The 25,429-nt window shown below is 33.0% G+C and overlaps 3 protein-coding genes and 1 pseudogene across 6 annotated transcripts; 2 read left to right on the top strand and 2 right to left on the bottom strand.

The window, feature by feature from the left end:
* Window positions 1-3,203: 3,203 nt before the first annotated feature.
* Window positions 3,204-5,703, top strand: LOC130933163 (B3 domain-containing protein Os03g0120900-like). Of its 4 annotated transcripts, XM_057862707.1 has the most exons (4): window positions 3,215-3,271; window positions 3,399-3,494; window positions 3,706-3,880; window positions 3,971-5,702. In XM_057862707.1, exons 3-4 carry the CDS (start codon window positions 3,757-3,759, stop codon window positions 5,176-5,178), a joined length of 1,332 nt encoding a protein of 443 aa, XP_057718690.1. In that variant the 5' UTR covers window positions 3,215-3,271; window positions 3,399-3,494; window positions 3,706-3,756; the 3' UTR covers window positions 5,179-5,702. The 4 variants fall into 4 exon arrangements, with proteins under 4 accessions (XP_057718692.1, XP_057718690.1, XP_057718688.1 ...); XM_057862709.1 differs by lacking the exon at window positions 3,399-3,494 and having other exon boundaries at window positions 3,204-3,271; window positions 3,971-5,703; XM_057862705.1 differs by having other exon boundaries at window positions 3,259-3,494.
* An 11,481-nt stretch (window positions 5,704-17,184) lies between these two features.
* Window positions 17,185-18,651, top strand: LOC130935314 (chlorophyll a-b binding protein 7, chloroplastic-like; annotated as a pseudogene).
* Window positions 18,652-19,120: 469 nt separating this feature from the next.
* LOC130935312 (probable inactive purple acid phosphatase 29) lies at window positions 19,121-21,602 on the bottom strand. The gene is made up of 3 exons (XM_057865007.1): window positions 20,678-21,602; window positions 20,149-20,599; window positions 19,121-19,425 (listed from the first exon to the last, which is right to left on the bottom strand). Exons 1-3 carry the CDS (start codon window positions 21,341-21,343, stop codon window positions 19,391-19,393), a joined length of 1,152 nt encoding a protein of 383 aa, XP_057720990.1. The 5' UTR covers window positions 21,344-21,602; the 3' UTR covers window positions 19,121-19,390.
* Window positions 21,603-22,368: 766 nt separating this feature from the next.
* Window positions 22,369-25,070, bottom strand: LOC130932515 (uncharacterized protein C594.04c-like). The gene is made up of 4 exons (XM_057861845.1): window positions 24,949-25,070; window positions 24,360-24,398; window positions 23,512-23,758; window positions 22,369-23,198 (listed from the first exon to the last, which is right to left on the bottom strand). Exons 1-4 carry the CDS (start codon window positions 25,068-25,070, stop codon window positions 22,470-22,472), a joined length of 1,137 nt encoding a protein of 378 aa, XP_057717828.1. The 3' UTR covers window positions 22,369-22,469.
* Window positions 25,071-25,429: the final 359 nt, after the last annotated feature.

The following is a 25,429-nucleotide window of genomic DNA, read 5'->3' as shown; positions in this document are numbered from 1 at the left end:
ATAGAATTTTTTTATTTTTATTTTAATAAATATATAAAAATATATTAAAAAATTAAAGTTAATACTTTTAGAGTTTAATTTTGATACACTAATAATATAAACCGTTTATATATTTCTTCAACCACATTTATTTTGTTAGATAATCATTCACGCTAGTAATAAAAAAATTAATTATTTTTTGATAATGTGACAATACGTAGTTAAAATGCATGTGTAAAATTATTCTACACGGATAGTATATTAAAATTAAATTTTATTTTTTAATAAAAGTTTCCCAATTAATAAATTTATTAAATCACATATTAACGAAAATCTTAATAATAATGTGTAACAACAATGTTTGAATGATAATAAAAAATTTAAATATTAAATTAAATAGTATAAATTTTAAGTTGTTATTTCTCTAATATTTTTTCATGTGTAATTATAATATAATATTATTTTGTTTTATATTAAATTTTTATTTTAAATTTAATTACTGTTAGAATAATTTGATAATTTTAAATATAATAAATAAATAATTATAAATATTATATATATATAATTAAAAATATTAAATTAAACAATATAACTTTTAAGTTATTATCTCTATGATATTATTCGATGTATGTAACTTTGTACATATGTTAAGTCAATAATTATTATTTTGACCTGTGTATTATTAAGAGTGATACATTAGTATATAGGTAACATAATATTAACTAATAATTTTGATATTAAATGTGGTACTTTTATTATAAATGACGCATTTCTTATCAATAATATAGTTACCGGCTTCGTTAAGTAGACTACGGAAAATCTGAACAACATGAATAATAAATTAAAAATTTGGTCCAATAAAATAAAATACTCCATCCATATTATTCAATAAAAAAATTCTATTCAATAATTCAAAAATTTTAATATCATCAATTATACCCTAATTTACCAAAACACCAACTTTTTTCCCAAACTTCGTCGCCGCCTCACTAACCAGCCCCTTTCGCCAATGTCACTCTCTCTTTCACTGGACATCATCGTTGCTTCCTGGGTTCTTCACGCCGTCGCTTGGTCGCTAACCAGCTCCTAATATCGTCGCCGCCGGAATCCTCCTCACCGCCGCGGGTTCGTCAACAAAAACTCTCATTGGCACTTAAGGATAACCATCCACTTAAGGACAAAAATAATCATCTGAACATCCAACATATTTTAATTGTATTTAACTAAACTCATTCCAATTAAATAACCATCTACATAAGAATTAAGATAACCATTTGGATACCTATTAAAATGACCATCCAACACATAGGGAGGACTGTACGGTGTGGGTGGAGGAGGAGGAGTTGTGATCCACCTCTTTCGTTTCGCCATTTCCCTTAGCGCCTCTCGCCTTTGTTGAAATCATCATCACCACCGAACGGAGCGAACCAAAAAATGCAAAGCATGACAGATTAGAGGTGGGAGTGGCGAAGACCGATCAGAGAGCATGGTAGAGCGCGACCAAAAAAGCTAATCTGCAAAGTAGATAAAGACAGAGACAATGAAAATCTTAGCAAAAACACTGAACGAAAAGAGTGAAGGTCAGGGTTGAGAGAGGTGGTTATTAAGGAAAAGGAGTATAATTCGGTGATAGTAGTGACTAGTGGTGGCAGAGGTGGTGGCTAGAGGTGGTTTTGATGGTAGCAGTCAAGGTTGATTTTGTTGGCGGTAACTAAGATTGAGGGGAGGATCGTACAGTGTGGGTGGAAGAAGAAAGGATCGAAATTAAGATGAAATGAGAACGTGATTTGACGATATATTACGAAAAGACTATATTACCTCACTCTAATAACTTAAATTTAAATTGAATTAAAAATCTAATTTTAATAATTAATTTGACCTTTTCTTTAACTGTTATTCATATTATTATATTTACATTATTTATCTATATACTTTTTAGTCTCACTGAAAAACTGCATATAACTGTATATTTGATTATTTTTACTACTATTTACCACCAATTTAATCATGGTAGTGAAAAGTTGACATAAATAATAAAGAATGAATTACAATGCAAGAAATACTATATAATGCTGGTTCTAGGTTTCTCGTGTAGATGGATAATGTTTTGAATAAATAATATGTTAATATATAATAAACTATGTTAAATTAACATTAAAATCAATAACTAAAATAAATTATAATGTAGAATAATATTAAAATATAAAATATATATTAAAAATAAATTAAATTATATATATTTATATATAAATATAAAATAACTAATTTAATATTAATTTTTAGTATACAGATAATATTTTTAATATCTATATCTATATAAATACTAATTAACTAGGAAAATATGTCTAAATAATATTGGTAGAACCATTCAAATGAAAATATTTTTGTTTTTGATAATTTAAAGAAGAAACTATATATGGCAATCAAAACATATCTTTAATTAAGAGTTTAAGAGACATGAGGAAAATGGAGGAAAAGAGGTGGATTGGTAAAGTTACAATAATATTAGGGAGAGAATAATATAAAGTTTTTATTTAATTTATTATTTACAATTTTATGTAATTAAGTAATATTTATAATTATATATTTATTACATCTAATAGTGTTTAATTATTTTAAATGATAATAAAAATAAAAAATAAGATCATTTGTATTAATTTTTTATTGTTTTTTACATAATAAAAATATAAAATATATTAATTTAGAATAATATAAAAAGATTTGTATTAATCAGTTGTAATTGTGAAAATAAAAGCATATAATGTGTAATTGGGTAACAGGAATGTGGAGAGTGGGAGGAGGGGGCGCCTGCAGCTTTGGGTTGTTTGCGGTCGGGACCATTATAGAGCACAGCGCACACATAAACACCAAAAGTCAAGAAAATAACTCAAAACAACCTAACACTGTAACTGTATGTACACAATTCCTCAACTCCATCTCATCCCATCCCCTTCCCTTCTCTAATAGCCACAACCGCGCTCGCCCTCCCTATCAGTCTTTCCACTTAACTGGCTGGTTGCGTTGCTTCTGGAACAACTGGCCTTTTGGTCACAATAAGGCGGAACGTTATGTTGTACAGAAATTATACCAAATATGATGAAAACGACAACTTGCTCACATGATCACAATACCCACATTATTATTCATGGGCCCCCATCCAACGTAAGTGTAGTAATCCTTCCTCCCCCTTCTTTTCTCTCTCTCTCCCAATTCCAACAATAAAACTGGCTTCAACATCATTTCTACCTCCTTTTTTATTTTTCCTAGCTACTTCCTTCCTTCGTCTTCTGAGGTAAGTAACTATACTTGTTCTTCTCGTTCCCTCTCATGAACTGAGCATGTATGTATGTAGGTCAACTACAACAACTACTTACTTCACCCCTTCGTTCTTCAACTGGATTCTCTTCCAATTTCTTTAGGGTTATGAACTCCTCTCCTCCTCCTCCTCCTCCTTCGCCTCAAACAACCTTCTAATCTGACCTCTGCTCATCGTCATATTCACCCTGCTCGCTTCGGTAACATATGTACCTTCTTCCTCTTCCTCCTCCTACTCCCAAGCTTTTATTTCACCTTATTATAATCTTCTATGTTTCATTCTCCATACTTTCCACTTTGATCCCTTTGTTTTCTTTTATGTTAATTTTGATTCTAATAATCTTGGTCAATTCATAACGCACGTATGTATGTATGTATGAATGAATTCCTATTTTGTTTTGCGAGATCCAGAGGGAGGGAGCTAGGGAGATTATTATTAATTAGCTAAGGTGGGGTTTAGTGATGGAAGAAGAAGTGAAAGGATATTCCGATAGCAGAGAAGAGGAGGAGGAGGAGGAGGAAGACGAAGCAGCGGAAATCATCCCAATTCCAAACACAAGACAAGAAACCAACAGCAGCGGAAACAGTAAGCACTATATATTTTCTTCTCTTTCTGGTTGTTGCAATCATAACAAAATGAATTCTCACAATTCATGATGGTATGGGGATATATTAGGGTTACAGCAGCAGCAAGATACAGCAGTAGCTCCCAATTTCAGTCAGCGGAAGCAGCTAGATTTGATGGAGTTGTCACTAGGGAGCGGGAGCAGCAAGGACGATCGGAATTGGCAGCAAGGAGGAGGAGGAGGAGGAGGAGGAATGGTTGGTTCTTGCTCATCATCATCATCGGAGGCGGTGGAGAAAGAGCACATGTTCGACAAAGTGGTGACCCCAAGCGACGTAGGGAAGCTGAACAGGCTAGTGATACCGAAGCAGCACGCGGAGAAGTACTTTCCATTGGACTCATCCTCCAACGATAAGGGGCTTCTCCTCAACTTCGAGGACAGGAACGGCAAGCTGTGGCGCTTCAGATACTCCTACTGGAACAGCAGCCAGAGCTATGTTATGACCAAAGGCTGGAGCCGCTTCGTTAAGGAGAAGAAGCTCGACGCCGGCGACATTGTCTCCTTCCACCGCGGCCTCGGGGAACTCTATAGACACAGGCTGTACATTGACTGGAGGCGCAGGCCCGACCATCCCCCTCCTGACCCTTCCGCCTCCCTCATCTCCCCTTTCTTCCTTCCTAACCACTACTCCGCCGCCATCACATGGGGCGCCGGCGGCAGGTTCTACTCTCTGCCTTCTCCCACGCCTCCTCCTCGCCACCATCACTTTCATCATCATCAACACCACCCCCTCGCTACTAATTACAACACCCATATGTATGGCTTTCATCATCATCCAGGTGCTGCAGCAACTGGAACAAGTCATCATCTTCTCAGCGGTTACAATGATCAGCAGCTGAATTCCGGATCTCTTGGACCTCTCTATTACCTGAGGTCACCCCCCTCAATGTCAATTGTTGACCCCAACTTGCATCAGGAGAGAGGGACTGCTATTGCCCCCATGATCATTGATTCTGTGCCGGTTGCTCATCATCATCATCAACAACAGCAACATCAACATGGTGTGGTGCCTAATAGTAGTAACTTTGACAGTACTAATACCGCAGGAAAACGGCTGAGGCTATTTGGGGTCAACATGGAATGTGCTTCTTCTTCTTCTTCTTCTCCAGCTGAAGATCACTCGCATTTGGCAATGTCTAGTTCATTACCATCCTCAAGCAGGTTTGGGGATCAGAGAGGGGATACTACTACTACTACTACTTCTGTACTTTTTGATTTGGATCCCTCTTTGCAATACCATCACCACCACCGGCATTGATCTTCATCGTCAGATCAGAGGTCCACTAATTGGAAGAGCCACATAATAATATTAATAATAATAATTAGTTTGGCTAGAGCTTGGCTTTCCTTTGCAGGCATTTTTATTATTATTGTTAGTTTTCTTAATTAGCTTCTTTCCTGGCCGGCCTTCTCTATCTCATCAGCATTCAGCTGCAGACCACAAATGATGAAGAAAGAGTAGCAGCTCGCAAACTTTCTTCCTCTCCTTCTTTTGATCAGTAACTAGTGTTTGCCATTTATTTAAACTTTTTAGCACGCCTTAAACTGCTCATCAAGCTTCAATTAGCTGCGGAATTTGACTCTTGATGAAGCTAGAAAGGGGATTCTCGTTTCATAGCCAAGAGACTGAAGAAAGAAAGAAAGAAAGAAAACGAAAACATTAGTCCTTTCAATTGTGTATAATACAATACAGATGTTTTATTTATATATATATATATTTCTCTCATGGTATATATGGTTTTTGTCCCCTTCTATATTATTAGATTATTGTATCAACATTCAATTCAATACTAGCAAGCTAGCGTGTTTCTTTAATTTCTCTCACATTGCATTGAATGCTACACAGAAAAGCTTGCCTTGTTGCTTTCTATCTTCTTTCTTTGGTCTAATCTTTCTGTTAGGCTTGTTGGGCGCGCGCGGGGGTTGAACAGTGCTTAGTTTCGCATTTTAGCTTTGCAGCCAAAGCCTGGAATATAATCAAGTTGTACAGCTGTAAAAAAGGTGAATTTTTATTGGTTATGTTGTTATTCATTCATGAATCATCATCCTCGCCATTTGGACTATTATAGTTACTTTATTATTTCTGCTTAGCTATACACTATACATATCATTTATTAACAACTAGTACCCCCCACCCCCTTCTTTTTCTCCTTCTCTCTTCGATCTTCTATCCCCTTTGTTACTTCCTTTTCTTCTCTTCTATTCTATTCATCTGCAGCAGCAGCAGCCGCCGCCTTCTTCTGCTCTTTTAATTTGGATTCATGTAAAGTTCGCGGCTTCTCTCTCAAGAGTTTTAGCTTCAAAAGTAAGTATTCTAATTAATTTCTGATGCTGAGACTAGTCCTCGCAACATACTTATTACTAGTAGCAGCAGATTCAATGCATTCTTAGCTTTCTGATGATCTGTCATGCTTAATTACATGATTCCATAGATACAATACAGTTTTTTGTTTCTTTCCTCCTTTATCTCATCTTTAATATTTATATATAGTCCTCAGATGAGCACAGTTTTCTTAGTGTCTTGCTGTTCAAATTTGATCATTATTCAATGGTTATTATAAAATAACATCTTTTTTGGCCTCATATACTCGTTGCAATGATTATAGCTAACACACTAGGACATGCATGAAATAATCAATGCAAGGAGGTAATTAAATTGGGAGAGGTGATGAGTAATTTACCGGCTCTTCCTTTTTCAAACCTGGACATAAAATGTGACATTAATATATGTAACCATTTACTTTGAATTTTGAAGTGTGCGTGGTGTTTTTTAATAGTGTTGTCTACCTTAGCTTTAATGGTTCGTTGATACCTACCTTTTGCATTCAGGTTTTGAAGATACCTAGCTACGTACCTATACACATTTCATCATATATATTTCAAATATTCCCTGTGTATTTGGTGCAACATGTTCTTGGAAATTATTTAGTCACTCAGGCTTAAATAAATATATTAACCTACAGCATTTATTACAAATAGACTGTTCATGGCATAAAAAGGAGAGATTGAATAAAGATTATCTTCTTATTGCATACAGTGTATGTGATATTTGAAGCCAAAAGTAATATATGGAACACAGTAATTAAGATACACAATAAGCAAGATAAGGCAATAATGCTGCATTTGCTACACTCTTGAATGTATATGGTGCTTTTTCTGTTGAAATGGTTGGGAGTATCTTAGATTCCTGGGCAGTGTCATTTTCCAAGAGCTCATTTCGAAAAAGCAGCAAAATAAAACTTAATTTTCTAAGTATCAGTATAGTGATCATTACCCTTTTGTTTTTATCCCACATGCATGGCAATCTTGTTTCGGATACAAGGCAAGAAAATTCATTAAGATAAATTCATGCCCAGTTCAAAACGACATCTATACTCTCTCTCTCTCTCTCTCTCCCTTTTATTGACTCTAAGTATCTATTATTCTATTGTATGTCCTCGCTAGATATTGTAATTATTATTTTCCATATTTAGTTATTAGCCATTTATTATAAATAAAAGGAGATTAAATAGCAGTCAAAGAGGAAAGTCCAAAACTGAAGAGAAGAAGCCATTGAAGTTTAATTTCTTAGTTAGCCAAAAAAGTTATTAATTTAATTAGCAAATTCTTTTAAATATTAACATTGATATAAAATATAATAAATAAAGAATTAAATTTATTTAATTAATAGAAATACAGTATTTTTTATTTAATAATGAGTTAATCATTAAAACAAGTTAAATTGGTTAATCATGTTTTTATCTATAATCTATCACTACTCTCTACTCATTGGTGTTTACATGCATGACTGTTATATATTTCTTATGCTTATTGCTCTTGTTATGTACATTGTATATTTAAGAGCCTTAATTATTAAAGTTATCATAATCACAAAGTATATTCATGATTTCATTTATCCGAATATGATTTACCAAAAATAGGGAAAACAAGAATCTATCAATAGGCATATATTTAGGTTGTAGATAGAGTTGATAGAGAAATTAGGTTATTAGTGGTTTATATCAGGATTATTATTATTATTATTGTGGATGAACTAAAAGGCAATAATTCTCATTTATACCGTACCTGAAACTCTCATATTGAATTGGTTGCCTTTATCTACTCCTTTTAATGCTAGTTATTTGGCTTGCTAATTATATACGTGTTATTATATATATGCAGAGTATAATTGAAGAAATTAAGCAGTTATAATAAAAGAACCAACATCTAACTTCACCTTTAACTTGAAACTGATGGATGATGATAAGTCAAACACCCATTGCGTGTCTTCTCCATGCAAAAAAATTTAGCCAAGGTAAGCTTTCTCATGTAATAATATATCTTGTGAATTTTTTTACGGTAGAAACTCAGGTACAGTTGACTTCACGTGAAGTTGATAAGTAGGAGCCGTTAGATAATTTAACTGATTTGACTAAATTTTCATGACTCCCATCTATCAACTTCACATGAAGTCAATTGCACCTGAGTTTTCACCTTTTTTTTTTGTTGGAGACTTATAATTAGCTAAGTTGCATGAATATTGAATACAGGGTGAGGATGAGGAATACAAAAATTTTAATTTTAAACTAATAAAATTTATTTTGTGTCAGATTTAATATTGAAATAATTTAAATAGTTAACTTGAGGTTTTATGTTTTGAAATAAAAAATAACAAATAAAATTTATTAATTTTGAACTAATTTTAAAAAATTCAATTTTTTATTAGATGCGTAGTAAAATGTACGTTGTCAAAATATAAGTACCATGCAACATAACTAATCAATCATTCAAATATTCTAAGTTTTAAATAAAAATTAAATTATTAGCAACATATATCATGCATTCAGTCTTAAATTTAATGTAGCACATTGTCTCGCATATTATTTAATTTAGTGCATGGGTATAAAATATATATTTATGTATGTGCAACTATCTTCTTTAAATTGATCCTCACCTTAATGCATCATCAGTAATAAATAACTTACTAAATTGTACTCATAATAAACTTTCTACGTATAAAACACTTAAAATATGTTGAAGAAAAAAAAATTACGAAAGTTACATAAACAAATTATAATATAACTTTAATTTGATTTCAAAAAGCAATCAAGACATCCTTTAATTATAATTTTTTCTTTAAAAAATCATGATGACTATATGAATATAGTTTTTACTAGTGTAATTTATTACTTATTTGCTTGTATATTCAGCTTATTATGGATATGTAAGTGCATGAAGTATCGAACTTTTGTTTAATATATATACATATACTTTAATATATAATAAAAAACTGTGTCCTACCAACATTTTATTTAGTAATTCAACCTCATGCTACTTCTAAAAGTCAGTTTGAAAATTAAATTTGTTAATGGTTCACAAACTATTAAACGTATGTAAACATACTTTTAATTGATGTTCAATATCTTTTTATTAAGAACAAAAATTAGAGAAATATGTAAAAAGGAAGATATCAAGACTTTTCGGTATTTAAAACTTATAATTTTATTAGAATATGATATAATAAGTGCGTGATTTTAATTGATAGTTCTTTATTATAGAAATATATAAGGTAAAACTTGACATGTTCTTACATTTTAGAGGAATTTTTAATTTATTTTAATCCAAAAATATACTCTCTTTTTTTTTTATCATACTAATGTACATGTTGCTGATATTTTAAAATAAATTTTAAATTTTTTCTTTCTATATTCAAAGTATAAATTTAAAAACCATGCAATATCAAATTATAACATCTTCCTAATTAATTTTGTTCAATTTAAAAGTTCTTTTTAAATTTAAACTTCTATAATATTTAATCAATAGTTCCTAACTGAAATTCACATAACGGAAGTTTTAATTTTCTTAAAAAATATAAACCATTATTGCTATGTAAACTTTTTAGATAACATTAAATTTTATCGTAATAGCAAGCTTTTTGGAATCACTTTTTATATATAAAATAAAAACATTCTGCTACTAAAAAGAAATAACTTTTCAACAAAATACTAAACTAAAACTTAATTAGTTTATAATATAATAAGGTACTTTTATGTCTTTTGTTTAGGTGACATAGATAAAATCCGACTTTATTTTCTCTTTATTCATTTTGAATATCAAACATTAATCATTTATGAAAAAAATATATATACAAACACTCATGTACAAAGTTGAAAAACAATAGATTATTGAACCACAGTAGATAGTCTACCTATAACAATATATAAGAATTTTTGTGTGTTAAAAACATCGAAAATAAACCATAATGTTTTCATGCATTAGATTGTTCACTTAATATAAATAAAATGTCTAATTTTCTAGTAATCTAAGTATATAACTATATACACATGCAATAACAATATATATTATATTAATTATTCTTATTTTTACAAATACACGCTCTCTACATTAGTGTTTCAAATGTCTTAAAACTTGAATATAATGAAAAAAATTGAGTAATTTGAAAATGTTTTAACGGAGAGAACAAAAATTTATTGTTTGATGAGTACTTTTTTTTGAAAAGAAAACTATATTTCATAATACAAGCAAGATTATATATATAACATTGATTTTGTTTTTATATGAGTAGTTATATAACATTTTAAATATTTGCAGATAGAAATAATAAATTTTTTGAGATGCGAGCCTCAAATTACACCGAGGAACGGAAATATGTATTGATGGTCAAAGAAAAAATAATAGAGGAAAAAAAATTTATTAGTAATTTATTAGGAAAAAAAATATGTATTGATGGTCAAAATAGGTCACTTGGATCACTGGTCACCATAAATTTCCAATGTGCATGAAAATTTTATTTCGTATTCTTTAAAATCTTATTTCGACTATACAATTAATTTCATTTTGATTATACTTCTTATAGAAAAATTTGTACCTGTATGCAACGTTCACATAACTTGCAACTGTGAATTTATTTCGTAGTAAATAAATTAGAATAGTGAAATAGATTGATGTTTAATTGAAACAAAATTCAAATCGGAATATAAATTCATGTAATCGTGTATAAAAAGGAACAATTATTAGTTACAATTCAGAATTATTTGGAATTATTATACTTTTGGTATTTTAATAACAGCCTTTTAATTTCTTCTTAAAATATAAAAGAATTGTCTATCACTATATGTTGACGATATTTCTCACGACATTTGCATGTTCTTCTTCCATAAGATTCAACACTTGTAATAATATTAAAGTTGTAGAAGTCTCAAGAAGCAAAGTACAATGGTAAATAATTGGAAAAAAAAATTCCTCTCAACTAAAGAAATTAATAAAATAATAAAATAAAAGTTTAATTACGAGTAAATTTATAACTTCTATTATATATAATTTTTATTATCTTAATTTAACAATATTTAACTCTTTACTTTATCACTTTACCCATCACCTCATTAAAAAAAAGCTTCATCTCATAAATTGCTAATTATCTGGTTGGCTTTAGTAGTTAACATAAATATAGAATTATTAGTCGATATATAGGTTGGTCCCTTATATATATCAAAGAAGATTTTAAATTAATAAAAAGCAACAAAAATTTACAAATTAAACTTTTTTTTCCCTTTACGAGTTAATGGTAAAGGTTAATTATTTTATGGTTGTTATCCTTATATTATTTATACATTGGTTAATTAATATATTAGTAGCATTTGTAATACTTTATGAAAGAATTAATGAGTGTTGTCCGAGACATATTCTTGTGAAGGGTCAAAATTAAATAAAAAATGAGTACGATAAATGATCATCATGGTATGTTTGAAAATATTCTTTAATTCGTAAATCAAATAAAAGGTATTAAATACTTCCGATAATAAACTAATTTTTTTAAAAAAAGAAAAAAATATATGAACCAACTTTAAATCAAGCAAAAATAGAACAACTTAGTTAATTAAATACTTGGTTATTAAATATTTCACCACATTTAAATTAGGAGGAGATAAGTTTAGTATCATTGCAACGTGAATCACGGAAACTGATTCAATTAGCTTCTATCTATTCACCCTCCTTTCCTCTCTAAACGTCTAAAACATGATAAATCAGAAGGAAAAATATAGGGGGCCAGCAACTTTATCAAATTTTGGCCAACATGTAACCAGTAAAGAAGAGTGAGCCATTGGATGAAATCTCACACTAATCTCACACCATTAAAAGCCTCAATGATGATTATTTGATGGTTATAAATCTCAAAAATTACTGGCCCTAACATTCCTCAAATCAAAAAACACATTCAGAACCATTCAATTTAAAAAAAAAATTAAAATTTTGAATTCACTCAAAAACATTTAGCTAATTTTTTGCTAGAAACATCTTGATTTCCTAACATTATTCAATTATTTCCGATACTTAAAAAGTTGCGTTAATAACATAGTTAGAAGGTGTGTAAAAGGTTATTAGAATAAGTATAAAGTGATTGTATAAAGTGATATAGTATATAAATAAGGGGAGCTAGTAGGGCTATAACGCAAATGACTTTTGATGAAGGGTCCCCCACCCTATAAAAGTAGACGTTAGGGCTAATTAAGATGGCAACGGGGGTTGCAAATGCAATATTATTGTTTACGAACGATGAACATAAAGCAGCACTGTACCATAATAAAGTTAGCAGAAGTTTTTGCCCGTGTCGGTCTTCCATTAATTAACTGAAAATTGGATCATTGGACGCATGCAGTACATCAGTGTTCTATCCAAATCATTGTATAATTGTACTAAACTTTTTCTCATGGACCACATTATTATTCCACTTCATCTTTTCTATATATATTATTTCTACCCTATGGTATCTTTTAAAATTTTATATTATCATCACCATCATCATCATCTATCTACATAAAATGGCGATGATGAATCATCAGCTCCATCCTTGCTGTATTTAAAGCTTTTCACTCTTTATTTCTCTATATGACTTTGTAATTGATTACGGAAGTGCGCTTGCTTAATTAAGTATAATTAACTTGTGCCTAATTAGGTTAAGTCACTAACAGCGGTTTATTATTGCTAAAAGTCAATGACTGAATGTTACTCTTATATATATATATATATATATATATATATATATATATATATATAAGTGAAATTATAAATATATATTCTTGTTCTTGTTGTACATATCAAATAATTAATTGCTGAACTGCTTCAGTACAAAAGTTGAGTTCAGCTTTTCATCATGTATATGTGCATTATTGTTTTTGCACGAAATAATGCTGCTAAAGGCGAAAATTCGTATGGAGTTATTTTCATATGAAGTTAACGATTAAAAATTATTATACAAAAATGTTTGGTAACCAAAGAAAATCGGTATAACTTGTCTTATTTATCATTTATTAATTGTTACGACAATTAATGAATATTAAATAAGGCAAGTTCTGACTGTTTTTTTTTTTGTCATCCTAACATTACTCATTATTATATAATTTAATAGGTTTAACTAAGTTATTTCATAATTATTTTCAACTATTAATTTCACGTGAAGAAACGTGAGTTGTCACCAATTTTAAAACCATTCATGTTTAAGAATGAAAGCCAAGCTAATTTGTGAGATCTTTTAATTTTAGGGTTTTAGGTTTTATGAGTTAGAATATGGAAGTTGACTGATACTCTAGTGTTGCCATAAAGCAGCGAGCGAGTAAGCTAAGGTAACATGGCCTAATTAATTAAGATATATATAAAATAAAGTAAGTGTTACACATATAAAGATTGTTTTAATTGGCCTTGTCCACCACTATATATAGGTAGCAAGTGTGATATATGTCGCAGAAGTTTTCGCAAAAATGGTAGATCCCTCCTCTGTAGTAGATTTTGTTTGTCTTTTTAATCAAAATGATAAGATAACGGATTAGATAGATGCATGTACATTAAATAAATGCGTGTGAGGACCATGCAGCCGGCCAAAAAAGTAGAGGACCAGAGAGACCATATCAGACTGGTTTAATTCGTATATATCATATATGTTGCTGCCTTGGTGGTCCGGTAATTTAATAAAATAATAATAATAATAATAATAATAGTAAGTGATGACCACACAATATATATTATTATTTGAACACATTTTAAATCTATTATTTATTATTGATATAAAAGGGAAAACAAATAGATTAGTATGGAAGAAGAATTGAAAGAGTCGTAAACAACATTAATCTGTAGTGAAAAGTACTGCACTATACGAACATTTATGGTGCCTTGTTAAATGCAAAACCTAATAAACTGGTTTTGCAAGTACATCAAGGTTTTAATTGATTCCTATCTAGATCAGAGAAACTGTGCTATAGCTGATAGATCTCGATCTCTCACATGCCTTGTGTTTTCCGATCCTTTCCATTTGTGTGATTTTTGTTTTGTTATTGCACCGAATTTGAAAGGAACAAGAGAATGTAATGTGTACGAAGCATCTTCCGTTCCACACTGTGACGTACCATATGGGTCTCGAATTGAGTGTCCATGATAACATGCATGTGGGAGTTGAACACATTACATTGTTTTTCTGCTTCTCATTACATTACAACATTCAATTGGTAATTCTTCTTGTATGCATAATTATATTACATGCAACAACAAATATTAGATAGAATTACAAATTTACCATACTCATTACTATGTAATAAACTTTATATTATAATAAACCATATGCATAGCATTAGAGCAAGCATCTTCTGAGGTTTTAACCATCTCCATCACCTGCCATTATTGCATTGATTATTAGCTCAATCTTGTGGGGTCCCAGAGGGTGAGATACGGATCTATTAACGAGTGGTTGAGGAATAATATTTGTTTGAAGATTTAGTTTTTAAAAACACACGTTTTGTCTGATCTTTTTAGAGATAAAGGTAATGAATTCGTTAGTTGTTAAGGAAATTAGATACAAGTGTAGATTTTTTTCTTATAATATATATACATATATATTTAGCGATTAAGTCCTAACCACCAAAAAGTCTAAGTACGAGAATTAGACACTACTGGAGTTGGAATGGCATTCTTTCATGTTGCAAGTAAGGATTGACGTGGACGTGACCTATGATACTACATCTTTGGTGATGGCCAGTTTTTGTATTAATTGTGTTCTATATGTTGCTAGACTCACTTGCTTATATTGATGTTTATGATATTTGTGTTTTGTTTTCATGATCTTTTCGGTTTTGGTTAGGGGTATTCATGGATAGAATTCGATTCACATATTCGTAGTATTTATTGGAATCGATTCAAAAATTGTAGATATGAATCGATCCGCATATTTATAGGATCGAATTGTAAATTTTATGTAGGTATCTGTATTTTCGTAAATCCGCAAAAAAATAAATAAATAAATTAGTAAATATTTTTCTTATGTTTTATTTTAACTAATAATTAGGTTTAACTACTTTGTTAGTCTTTATAATTTTGTGAAAATTTCAATTAGGTTCTTATATTTTTTCTTTTTAATTGGGTCTCTGCACTAAATTTTTTTTCAATTAAGTCCTTTTTAGTAGTAATTGGCTTAATTTTACAGAGACCCAACTAAAAAAAAGAATTGGTATAAGGACCTAAATAAAAGGAAAAAAATGTAAGAACCCAATTAAAAAAAATTATTGTAAAGACTTAATTATAAGGGAAAAAAGTATAATGACCTAATTGAAAATTTTGCGAAACTATAAAGATCAATAGAGTAATTAAATATAATAATTATTATATATGTTGTATTATTTTAATTTTATTATTTAAGAAAAATATATTTAATATTATTTTAAGAGTAAACATATTTAAAAGAGTAAAAAAAATTATTAATATTTTTTTAATAAAAATAAGCTATTAAAAATATTTTTATGTGTTGTAAGTATATCGATATCCAATCTGATCTGTAAATTGCGGATCAGGATGAAATCCAAACTTAAACATTGTGGATATAAGATCTGATGCGATGATTTTAGTACAAATTGGATCGATATTTCTGATCCGATTCGCGTGCACCCCCTAATTTTCGCCGTGTCTTTTGTGGCTTATGTGATATTTTATTTGAGTCTTTTCACTTTCTGATCAGATCTTTACGAGGATTAGAATTAAGAAGAAAAAAGAAGTCCACAACTAAAAATTCTAACACAGACAAGATGGCTTAATCATGAGATCGACGCATGGGTGTAGTAAAGATCTTCAAAACGTTAAATTCAGGTATGTATATATAACCATATACGTAAAATTGTAGTGTCAATTCGACTTGAACATCTGAAATCTTGCTTTTGTTTTAAACTGTGAATATATAATTAATACCTAGTCGATTTGAATAGAAGAGCTTTTTCGATTTCAGGTCATATACGTATAGGTTAGGTTCACATCGATCAGGTGCATTAAGAACATTAAGAAAAGTGTAATAATAAAAGTCTTCCCATTCATTATCCTTTAATTTGTTCGCAGATTTTCCTACTTCACAAAAGCGGGTCCTAAACTGCTCAGAATCGATGTGGCAAAACGCCAATATTACTGTCATCTGCATTCTGCAGTGAATTGAACATATTGAATGTTACCCTTGCAGTTTCAAAGAGTCGGTAGCAACAAAATACTAACCATTGGAAAGACTGTACTGTTCAATAATACATAAACCCTTGATGCTGAATACTAATACTAAATGCGTTGAAAGAGGCCGAGGGTGTAATTAGAATTTAGAAGCTAAGAAAAGAATATTCTTTAAACTGAGAAAATTGTAGAGTAACAAAATAAAAAAAAATAATTTGTAACTTTTATCTGTAAGTTCTACTATATTAATTTAAAGGCAATTAGATTATGACTTTTTCATTTTATAAATTTTCGTATTTTGGAAGAATTTAATCCAAAGCTAACGGATTTTATTAAATAATTTATTGAGATGTAATAAATTATAGTTAAATTATAAGATAAAAAAAAATTATTTTTAAAATTTATCAAAAATTTAAAAAATATTTTAAATTTTATTTTGTTTTAATTTTGTCTCAAGTAATTTTAATTTATATCAAAAATATATTTTTCGTAACTAAATCAAAATTTTTGAATCAATCTAGTAATAATGTATGACAATTGTGTCTATTTATTTATGTAAAAGATTATTTTTTATAAAATTATTGTTAAATTAATTCTAAATTTTTTAAAATTTAATCGACAAAAATATATTTAATATGAATGAAAAAATTTATAATAAAATTTACGAATATTTTAAAAAAAATTGACCTTAAATTTTATATTAAGGTCCCACATAATCGGTGACGGGTGTGGAGTAGGCCAGGAGGGAAAGGAAAATAACTAACGAGAATCCAGGTTTTGTGGTGTTGGTGAGGGGCTAAGAGATTTTTTTTAATGCAAGGCAAAAAGCATTTGGGAGTTTGGAGCGTGTGAAGGAGAAGCACCAGATTTCCACGTATACGTATCCCATGAGAATGAGATTCTTACTGCCACATGGCAACTCGCTATCTCACAGATTGGCCCTCCTATCTTTCGAGATAAGAGCCTCCCTCTATATTCCACATTGCATACACACTCCAATCATGGCTTCCGCTTATGCTTCCTCTGCCATTGCAGCTGTTGGCATCTCTAGTCCAAACACAAAAGCTTCATTCCTAAGTGGGAGGAAGTTGAAGAGGGCGGCTAAGCAGGCAACAGGCGTTAGAGGAGTATCGAGCACAAGAGTATGTGCAGCAGCGGCTGACCCTGAGAGACCCCTGTGGTTCCCAGGAAGCACGCCTCCTCCATGGGTTTGATCCACTTGGTCTGGGGTCTGATCCTGAGAGCCTGAGATGGAATGTGCAGGCAGAGCTGGTTCACTGCAGGTGGGCAATGCTGGGTGCTGCGGGCATCTTCATTCCTGAATTCCTAACAAAGATTGGCGTGCTCAACACGCCATCGTGGTACACAGCTGGAGAACAGGAGTACTTCACGGACACAACCACGCTCTTCATAGTTGAGCTCATCTTCATTGGTTGGGCAGAGGGAAGGAGGTGGGCTGACATCATCAAGCCAGGCTGTGTCAATACCGACCCCATTTTCCCAAACAACAAGCTCACTGGCACCGATGTTGGTTACCCCGGTGGCCTCTGGTTTGACCCTCTCGGATGGGGCACTGGCTCTCCTGAAAAGATTAAGGAATTGAGAACTAAGGAGATCAAGAATGGCAGGCTCGCCATGTTGGCTGTCATGGGTGCTTGGTTCCAGCACATCTACACCGGCACTGGTCCCATTGACAACCTCTTTGCCCACCTTGCTGATCCCGGCCATGCTACCATTTTTGCTGTAAGTCCTCACAACCCACCTACTACCATATATGCTCACCATTTTAATCTTTCTTTTTCTAATCTGATTGTATCATCTCTCATCAACTACAGGCTTTCACCCCCAAGTGATGACAACACTGGCAAGTAAGAAGTAGAAGTAAGAACAACTATGGATCGGATGAGACTGCAATCCTGGGGGAAACATTGCTGCATTTGTTTAACCCAAGTGATTAGGAAGGAGGGTTTGTCATCTCTGCACGTGAGTTGAAAGAATTGTAACATGGTTACTACTTCTATATCATGCACAGAATGCATGATAATTCAATGTACAAACACCTATCTAATAAATCTATAGATGCCATGAATGTAAATTCAGGTAACTAGCATAGAGGTGGGGATCTCGCGTCCTTGTTAACCTGCTGAATCTTTACTTGACATTTTGCCAATGCTCTGAAATAACCAAAAGCAGACTCCACTACAAAAAGTCTAATGAAAGAACACAAATTTACCTATCTATCACTTGCATAAAACCAATCACTTCGAGTTAGAGACATAACCGAACTCGGATACTAAACACCACGCTACAAAATATGAGCTGAGAATTTTTTGTTCTTATCCAACGTGTTTTTGGGTTAATAGAAGGCCTATAAATGCTCTTATCAAGGCTCAGTAACGTGAACCAACATTCATTGTCACTTGAAGTAATCGTTGGTTTGCTTAATAATATCCTTGTACCGCTACCATCGGTATACACAAATAATACAACTAACACTACTTACTATCCCTGCTACAAATTATATAATTGATTTATGTGAAGCTAAGCCATAGTTTAATTTCACCAAGCATTGGTATAAAATGATGCTCCTCTTCTGCTGTGTGCCTAGCTTGCCAATCAAGCTTGATGAATTTTGAGCTGTGAACATGAGATAGCATAAATTACCATGCACTTAGAAATCTACATTCGCTTCCTATTAGATCACTCCATCAAAAACTTGTAAAAACAAACAAAACTTCTCTTCATGATGATTGATGATTCCATCTGCAAAAGCAATTTTAAACAATAGTGTTCTACGTGTGGTTACATAGTTGCAATTGCATAGCATACAACGGTTGCAGCAAGATCATGAACTTTCTTTCGTTTATTCTTTTCCAAGTGATCCTGTCTTGCTACATCTAATTATAGGACTTGATCACATAAATATGAATAACAGATCAGAGAGGTTACACTGATGAAAATATACGTATAATAGTTGCCCGTGAGGCCCTCCAAAGTAGAGGTTTTTAAGAGCCACCATCATGCTTCTTCCTGCGGTTCCCTGTTACAACAGAAACCAGAATAAACAATTGAATCAAAGGAGATAGAATAACAGAACAGAAAAATTTATCAAGAAGCTATAATCTTAAGAAGTTGCAAATAACAATTTCTTCAATAGCACCATCATGGCATAATATACGCTTCTTGTTTCAAACATAATTGGGAAAAGAAATTATCATTTGTTCATGCAACTCACAGAATATGATAAACAAGCTCATACTATATACTTTTAGGTTCTGTGTATGTTCATCGAGAAAAAGTAGGGTGGAAAAAGAATGCTAATTATTGTTCAACGTAGTAATGTTCATGAGAAGCTCATCAATTTTGATTTCAACTATACTTGTTATACATATCCATCTTCTAATTAGCAACAATGCCTAGACTAACGAGTAACGGAAATTTGAAATAACTCGTGCTTATTATTGCTTTAAACAGCATTAGTAAGTAAAGTAGCAGAAACCATCATATAATGGACATAATTGTAATAAAAGAAATCGAGTTAATCTGCACATTGTTTATATCCTAGACTCAGTAACCTAGTTAAGCTTATAGCTTTCAAATCCCGTCAAACAAATTGTCATCTTTTTCCTATTGTATAATTTTTCTAAACTCAGATATGCAAAGAAACAATTACAGAGCACATTTTCTTCATATCCTGAGTCCTTTTAAGAGCATAGCACAAGTTTAAGAATACGGAATAGAGTAAGAGAATTGTTAATCTCACCAGAAAAACTGTTGCTCCACAAGACCTGACCATCAATTTCTGTAAGATGTCGATCATCGAGGCGTTTCCATGTTTTAACAGACTTGACACCTTGCCAAGCACCATTCTCTGTTTTCTCCAAGTTAGCAACCACCACTCTTGCTCTCCTTGACCATCCAGCTTTCCCATAAGCATGATATCCGAATCCCCCGGCATAACAAAGGTGTATACCAGTTAACTGGCCACAGAAGTCATTCACGTGATCGTGGCCAGTGAAAACAGCCTTCACGTCTCCTGCTTCAACCAATGTTGTGAAGAAGCCAGAATTGACAGAAGCAGAGCTAATCGGTTCTTGCTTCACACCTGTAAAGTTTGATGAGTCAAAGCTACCATATTCAGGCAATGGGATGTGAAAGTATGCAAGACCAGGAGCAGACTGTTTCTGAGGCAGTGGTGCCTTCTTGTATTCTTTCTGCAGAGCAAATAAAAACCGTTATTGAAACGAGAAACAGATGGAAACTGTTCACTGGATCTTTAATTTTCAATGTACCTGAAGCTTTTCAGATGTTCGTTGGAACCAAAGCTGCTGCGAGGGTTTGATCCAACCATAGCCAGGAATGAAAGGAACCTTTGAGTAATCTCCACTATCAAGAAAGTACAAATTGAGCACCGACTTATTTTGAAAAGCAGAGCCTTGAACGCCTCCAACTTGTAGGTTATAGTTGCCGAAACCGTCAATAAGGTGTACTTGCGGAGGATTGAGTTGAGATAAAGTGTTTTTCATGGAAACAATGTATTTCATGACTCCCTCCCTGGAAAGGGATCCTTCCTGATCGTGGTTGCCGAGAATAGCGACCCAGGGAATGTTGGAAGCAATTGCAGGAGCAAATGCGGCATCCATTGATTTAGCCGAATCGGAGGAATCAAATCCAAAGATATTATCCCCAGTGAAGACAATAAGGTCGGGTTTCTCAGCCAGAATCATCCTTTGAATGAAGGAAGTGGTGTTGAGGTCAGTGCAGGAAGGATATTGAGAAGGCAAGACGTCGAGGCAGCGGGTTTTCTTGCCGTCGGCGAAGTGCATATCTGCAACCTGTAAAATCTTGAACTCTCCATTTTTCCCAAACCGAAGCTTCTTGTCAGCTCCCTCTGCCTCCTTCGGTGTGCAGATGCAAAGCCAACAGAGTATGGCCAACGCAGCAGCAGTGTAATTCATCGCTGATCCAACGGTGATTTGGGTGCTGCTACTAAACTATACTTGAGTTGAGTCGGTTCACGGGTTCCTGATTTCTATCAAACTCATTTTGACTCCACTGTTGCCTCCGTGGATATGGATCCACACAATGTGAACCGTCACCCAAAAACAAATAACAAATAAAGAAAAAATTTGCGGATTGGCAAAGGATATTCCTAAGGCAAGCAGGCAGGATGCTACATGATTCAGCTTACATCACATTCATTGACCACTTAATCACCCTCTCTTCACGTTCATCTTATCTATCCATCAATCTGTATTATATTTGTAGAAAAAAAATATTTGTATAATATTTTTTTGGTGAAAAGCAGTCGATTGAGATTCGTCATAAAAATTTAGTCAAATTAATTAAATTATCTAATAATTTTTAGTTATCAATTTTACGTAAAATTAATTACACTTGAACTTTTATCTATTTTTTTTATATAAATTATACATTTTTATAATATTTTCAAGTGATATTCTTCTAAAAAAATAAGTTAAATATTTTTCTAGTAAACTGTAAAAGTATGTTTTCTTTTTTTAATGGCTTGTTAAATGAAATTAATTACCATACACTTTAGTAATAACTAATAACTGCTTTTGAATGAAGATGGATTTTAGGGTTCTAACTTCTAAGACTATATAGTATATTTATAAATAAATGAGCTTGCCAGCTTGAACTCTCTCCATTTTTTGTTAGAAGATTAAGCAGATTGTAATAGGATTTTACAGAGTTCAGGATTAATTGCGATCATTGAACTGCTAATTAGGTAGGCAATTTAGCTTTTCTTTTTATGGAAGAAAAGAAAGAAGACATCCCTTCCAGATTGAATTATGGACATGTGATCCTGAAGCTATGGATAATAAACTAAACCAAGTGAGATCCTGCGGGTTTCTGTAATATTTTATTCCCGTGATCACGGGTGCAAATTCAACACTTTTCTGTCGTTAATTATCTTGTGTTAGACTTAGAGGCGCAAAAGGTATCATATGGTCTAGTTGAGTTGACATGGAAACAGAAAAGTAATTAAAATTTATAAATCCAACACCCCAGCCAGCCACTTAATCTGTGGTTAGGATGGGATGAAGATGAAATAAGTGAAGGTCAAGCATTCTTAGTTTTAAGGTGGTGTGACTTGAACCAAGGCACCCAAACCGAAGTTGTTCGCTGATAAAGGGTATAAGCCTCTGTTCTGTAACCTTGCTTCAGCATTCGATCCTCCACAAGCTTTGTGACATAAGCCAAGCACATGCTATTGGTGAATGCTCCTACAAAGGTCCATCCATGTCCCATGCTCCATGCAAACACAAATACCCCCCACCACCACACCTGCTCCCCGAAGTAATTTGGATGGCGTGAATAATACCACAGCCCAGTCTCAAGGACAGGAACCACTGCTTCGCCACCTTCTCTTAGCTTCACAAAGTTGTGGAGCTGTGTGTCTGCAAGGTAGGCGATGGCAATGCCGGATACACAGAGAAGAAGCGCTACCATGTCCCACATGGTGAGAGGCTGATCCACGGATGAGTGGACAACATACATGGGGAGGGATAATGCAATGAGAAAGATCTGGTGAGGAAGGTAGATGGCTAAGAAGGAAGCCCACCACCAATGGGTTCCGTATTGGCGGGCCATTTCAGTGAAGCGCCAATCCTCCCTCTGACCCCATTGCCAATTCTCTCGCCTCAAGTAGTTGTGAAGGAGCCTCATACTCCACACCCATGTCAGCACCATCAGGATCCTCGACCTCCACCAATCGTATTGAGCCACAGGGTGAGATGCGTAGTAATGAACAAGAATCACCGGTATCACTGTCCAATACGGGTCAATCATCTGCACCAAAAAAACAGTTTCACTTAAAGATGAGAGTAAAGTAAAAACAGAGAGCTGAGCAGTGTGGCCTATTAGAATATCATAATTAGTGAACAAAATCAGCAAAATGTCAAAGAGATTAGAAAAAAAAAAATATAAATATAATTTATTAAGATATTATTCCACAATGAATGTACCCTTAGTGTACTATTAATCTATATATTGATAAGAACTTTATAATCACAGATAAGAAATATGAATAATAAAAATAATACTTTTTTAAATAATTATTCGTTTCTTTTTTAAACACTTTGTACTAAGTAACATGACCTACCCAGTGGCTGGACTGGAGGAGAGCAACGAGCCAAAAGAGGACGTTGACGTTGAAAAAGAAGAGCACATTTGCTAACAGGAGCGGGTGGTCATAGCACCATTTCCAGAGAGATGGATGGTGTGAAGTGGGTGAGTAGTGATAGTGGTTGAGGAATGAGAGGTAGAAGAGGATGGATGGAAGGGGTGCCAAGAACGCTATGATGATATTCTTCACATTACCCATTGTGTTTACAATGAAGTACTTAGTTCTTTACTTCTTTTATATATAGCAATGAAGCAGCTAGTGGCTTATCGTAGCATGCATGATTCATCATCCTCTACTGTACACAAATTAAAGTTAGCAATGCCGGCTATGGTGGTGTCCCTAATCATTAATTGATATGATTAGGAATCCACTCGCATGGCATTGCCCCACCCCCTAATTATGAAGATTAAGCTGCGCAATTTACGCAAAATATGTCACACTTTCACCCTTTCTTCATCTGGGACGGGAGAGGGGCCGCCACACTTGTGCATGTGTTCCCTTCCAATTCAAAAACCACCATCATTCTTGTCACTTTGTTGCCTATTGCAGTCACGGTTAAGTGCATGCCTACTTATGTCTCTTTCTAGATTCCGCTGATCCTTGAAATTTTGCTATCTACTACTTTACGTCTTTTTTTTGTTCAAGGACTTGGATACAAGACAATCAATTATACTGGTTCAGTTGCTTTTTGAACTTTACTTATTAGCTTCTTTGTTTTTATTATTTTACGTTTTTAAGTTTTAATTTGGAGAATTTGCTTATTCTTTTTCATTGGGCGGAAAAGAAAAGGACAGAGCCGTAATTCTTTGGTTATGAGGCTTTACCGCAGAATTTGACCCATCTCATCTTTTAGGATTACAAAACTACAAATAGATATAAATTTGAACATTAATAAATCAACACTGACTCAGTTAAATGAGTTTAATTGATTAAGAAAGCGAATATGGTTTAATAGTGAAATTAAATTTGCAAATTTCATATGATGACTAGAAACGTGAAGCGGGTTGACATCTACATATATATGGAGGGTAAGTGTTAAGTAAGCAATATATAACATAATATTCTCATGATTGAATTAAAAATAATATAGAGCAAACAAATAATCTTGTTTTCGTTATTGGACGGCAGGGTCCTTCTTCCCTACCCCTTATTAGATGATTGATGCAGGGCTTGCATGATGGTCATCATGAGATTGTGGAAAAAGCATGCAGCACTGAGGGAATCCACCACATACAAAGCTAGCTAGGTCTCCTATCAGCAACAAAACCCAGCCATTGAATTGAGAATGAATGAGTCAAAAAGAGAGAGCGAGTAGAGTAGAGTAGAGTAGTGGATGACAGCAGGGTGCAATGTAGCCAAGCAATCCCTAATGAGCAAACAAGCAAGAAGGGTCAGTCATCTCCTTGAATGTACCAACAGAGAAGCATGGTGGCACAGCGGCGTAGGATGTAGAGACGAGCACGCTGCTCCTTAACCAAAGAAGCACACTTGTTGGTATATCGCTTTGACGATGATCTTCTTTTTCCTCCTTGCATGCTTGAGGTAGTAGGCTTCAAAGGGCAAACCCTAAAAAAAGAGAGCTTTCGAGCCTTGAGGGCGAAGGAGGGCAATATATATAGAAAAAGTGTAGGGACTACCAAGTTTATTAAATTCTAGCCAGTATGTAATTAGAAAAAAAAAATAAGTAATTTTACACAATTAAAATGAAATTTTATATCATTAAAAATATTATTAATAACTATTTAATAGTTATAAATCACAAAAGTTAATGACCCTAACACTCCTCTTATATGAATATATGGTTAAAACTTAAAAGTGGTGTTGCTTGAGAGGTAAGGGCGGTAGTTGTAAGTTCCAACCAAGGCAGGGGGAATGGATCTTGGGAATGGGATTC

Source organism: Arachis stenosperma, chromosome 6 (genome assembly GCF_014773155.1).
Source record: "Arachis stenosperma cultivar V10309 chromosome 6, arast.V10309.gnm1.PFL2, whole genome shotgun sequence".
Taxonomy (NCBI): Eukaryota; Viridiplantae; Streptophyta; class Magnoliopsida; order Fabales; family Fabaceae; genus Arachis; species Arachis stenosperma.
This window is presented reverse-complemented; position numbering and strand designations above follow the sequence as displayed.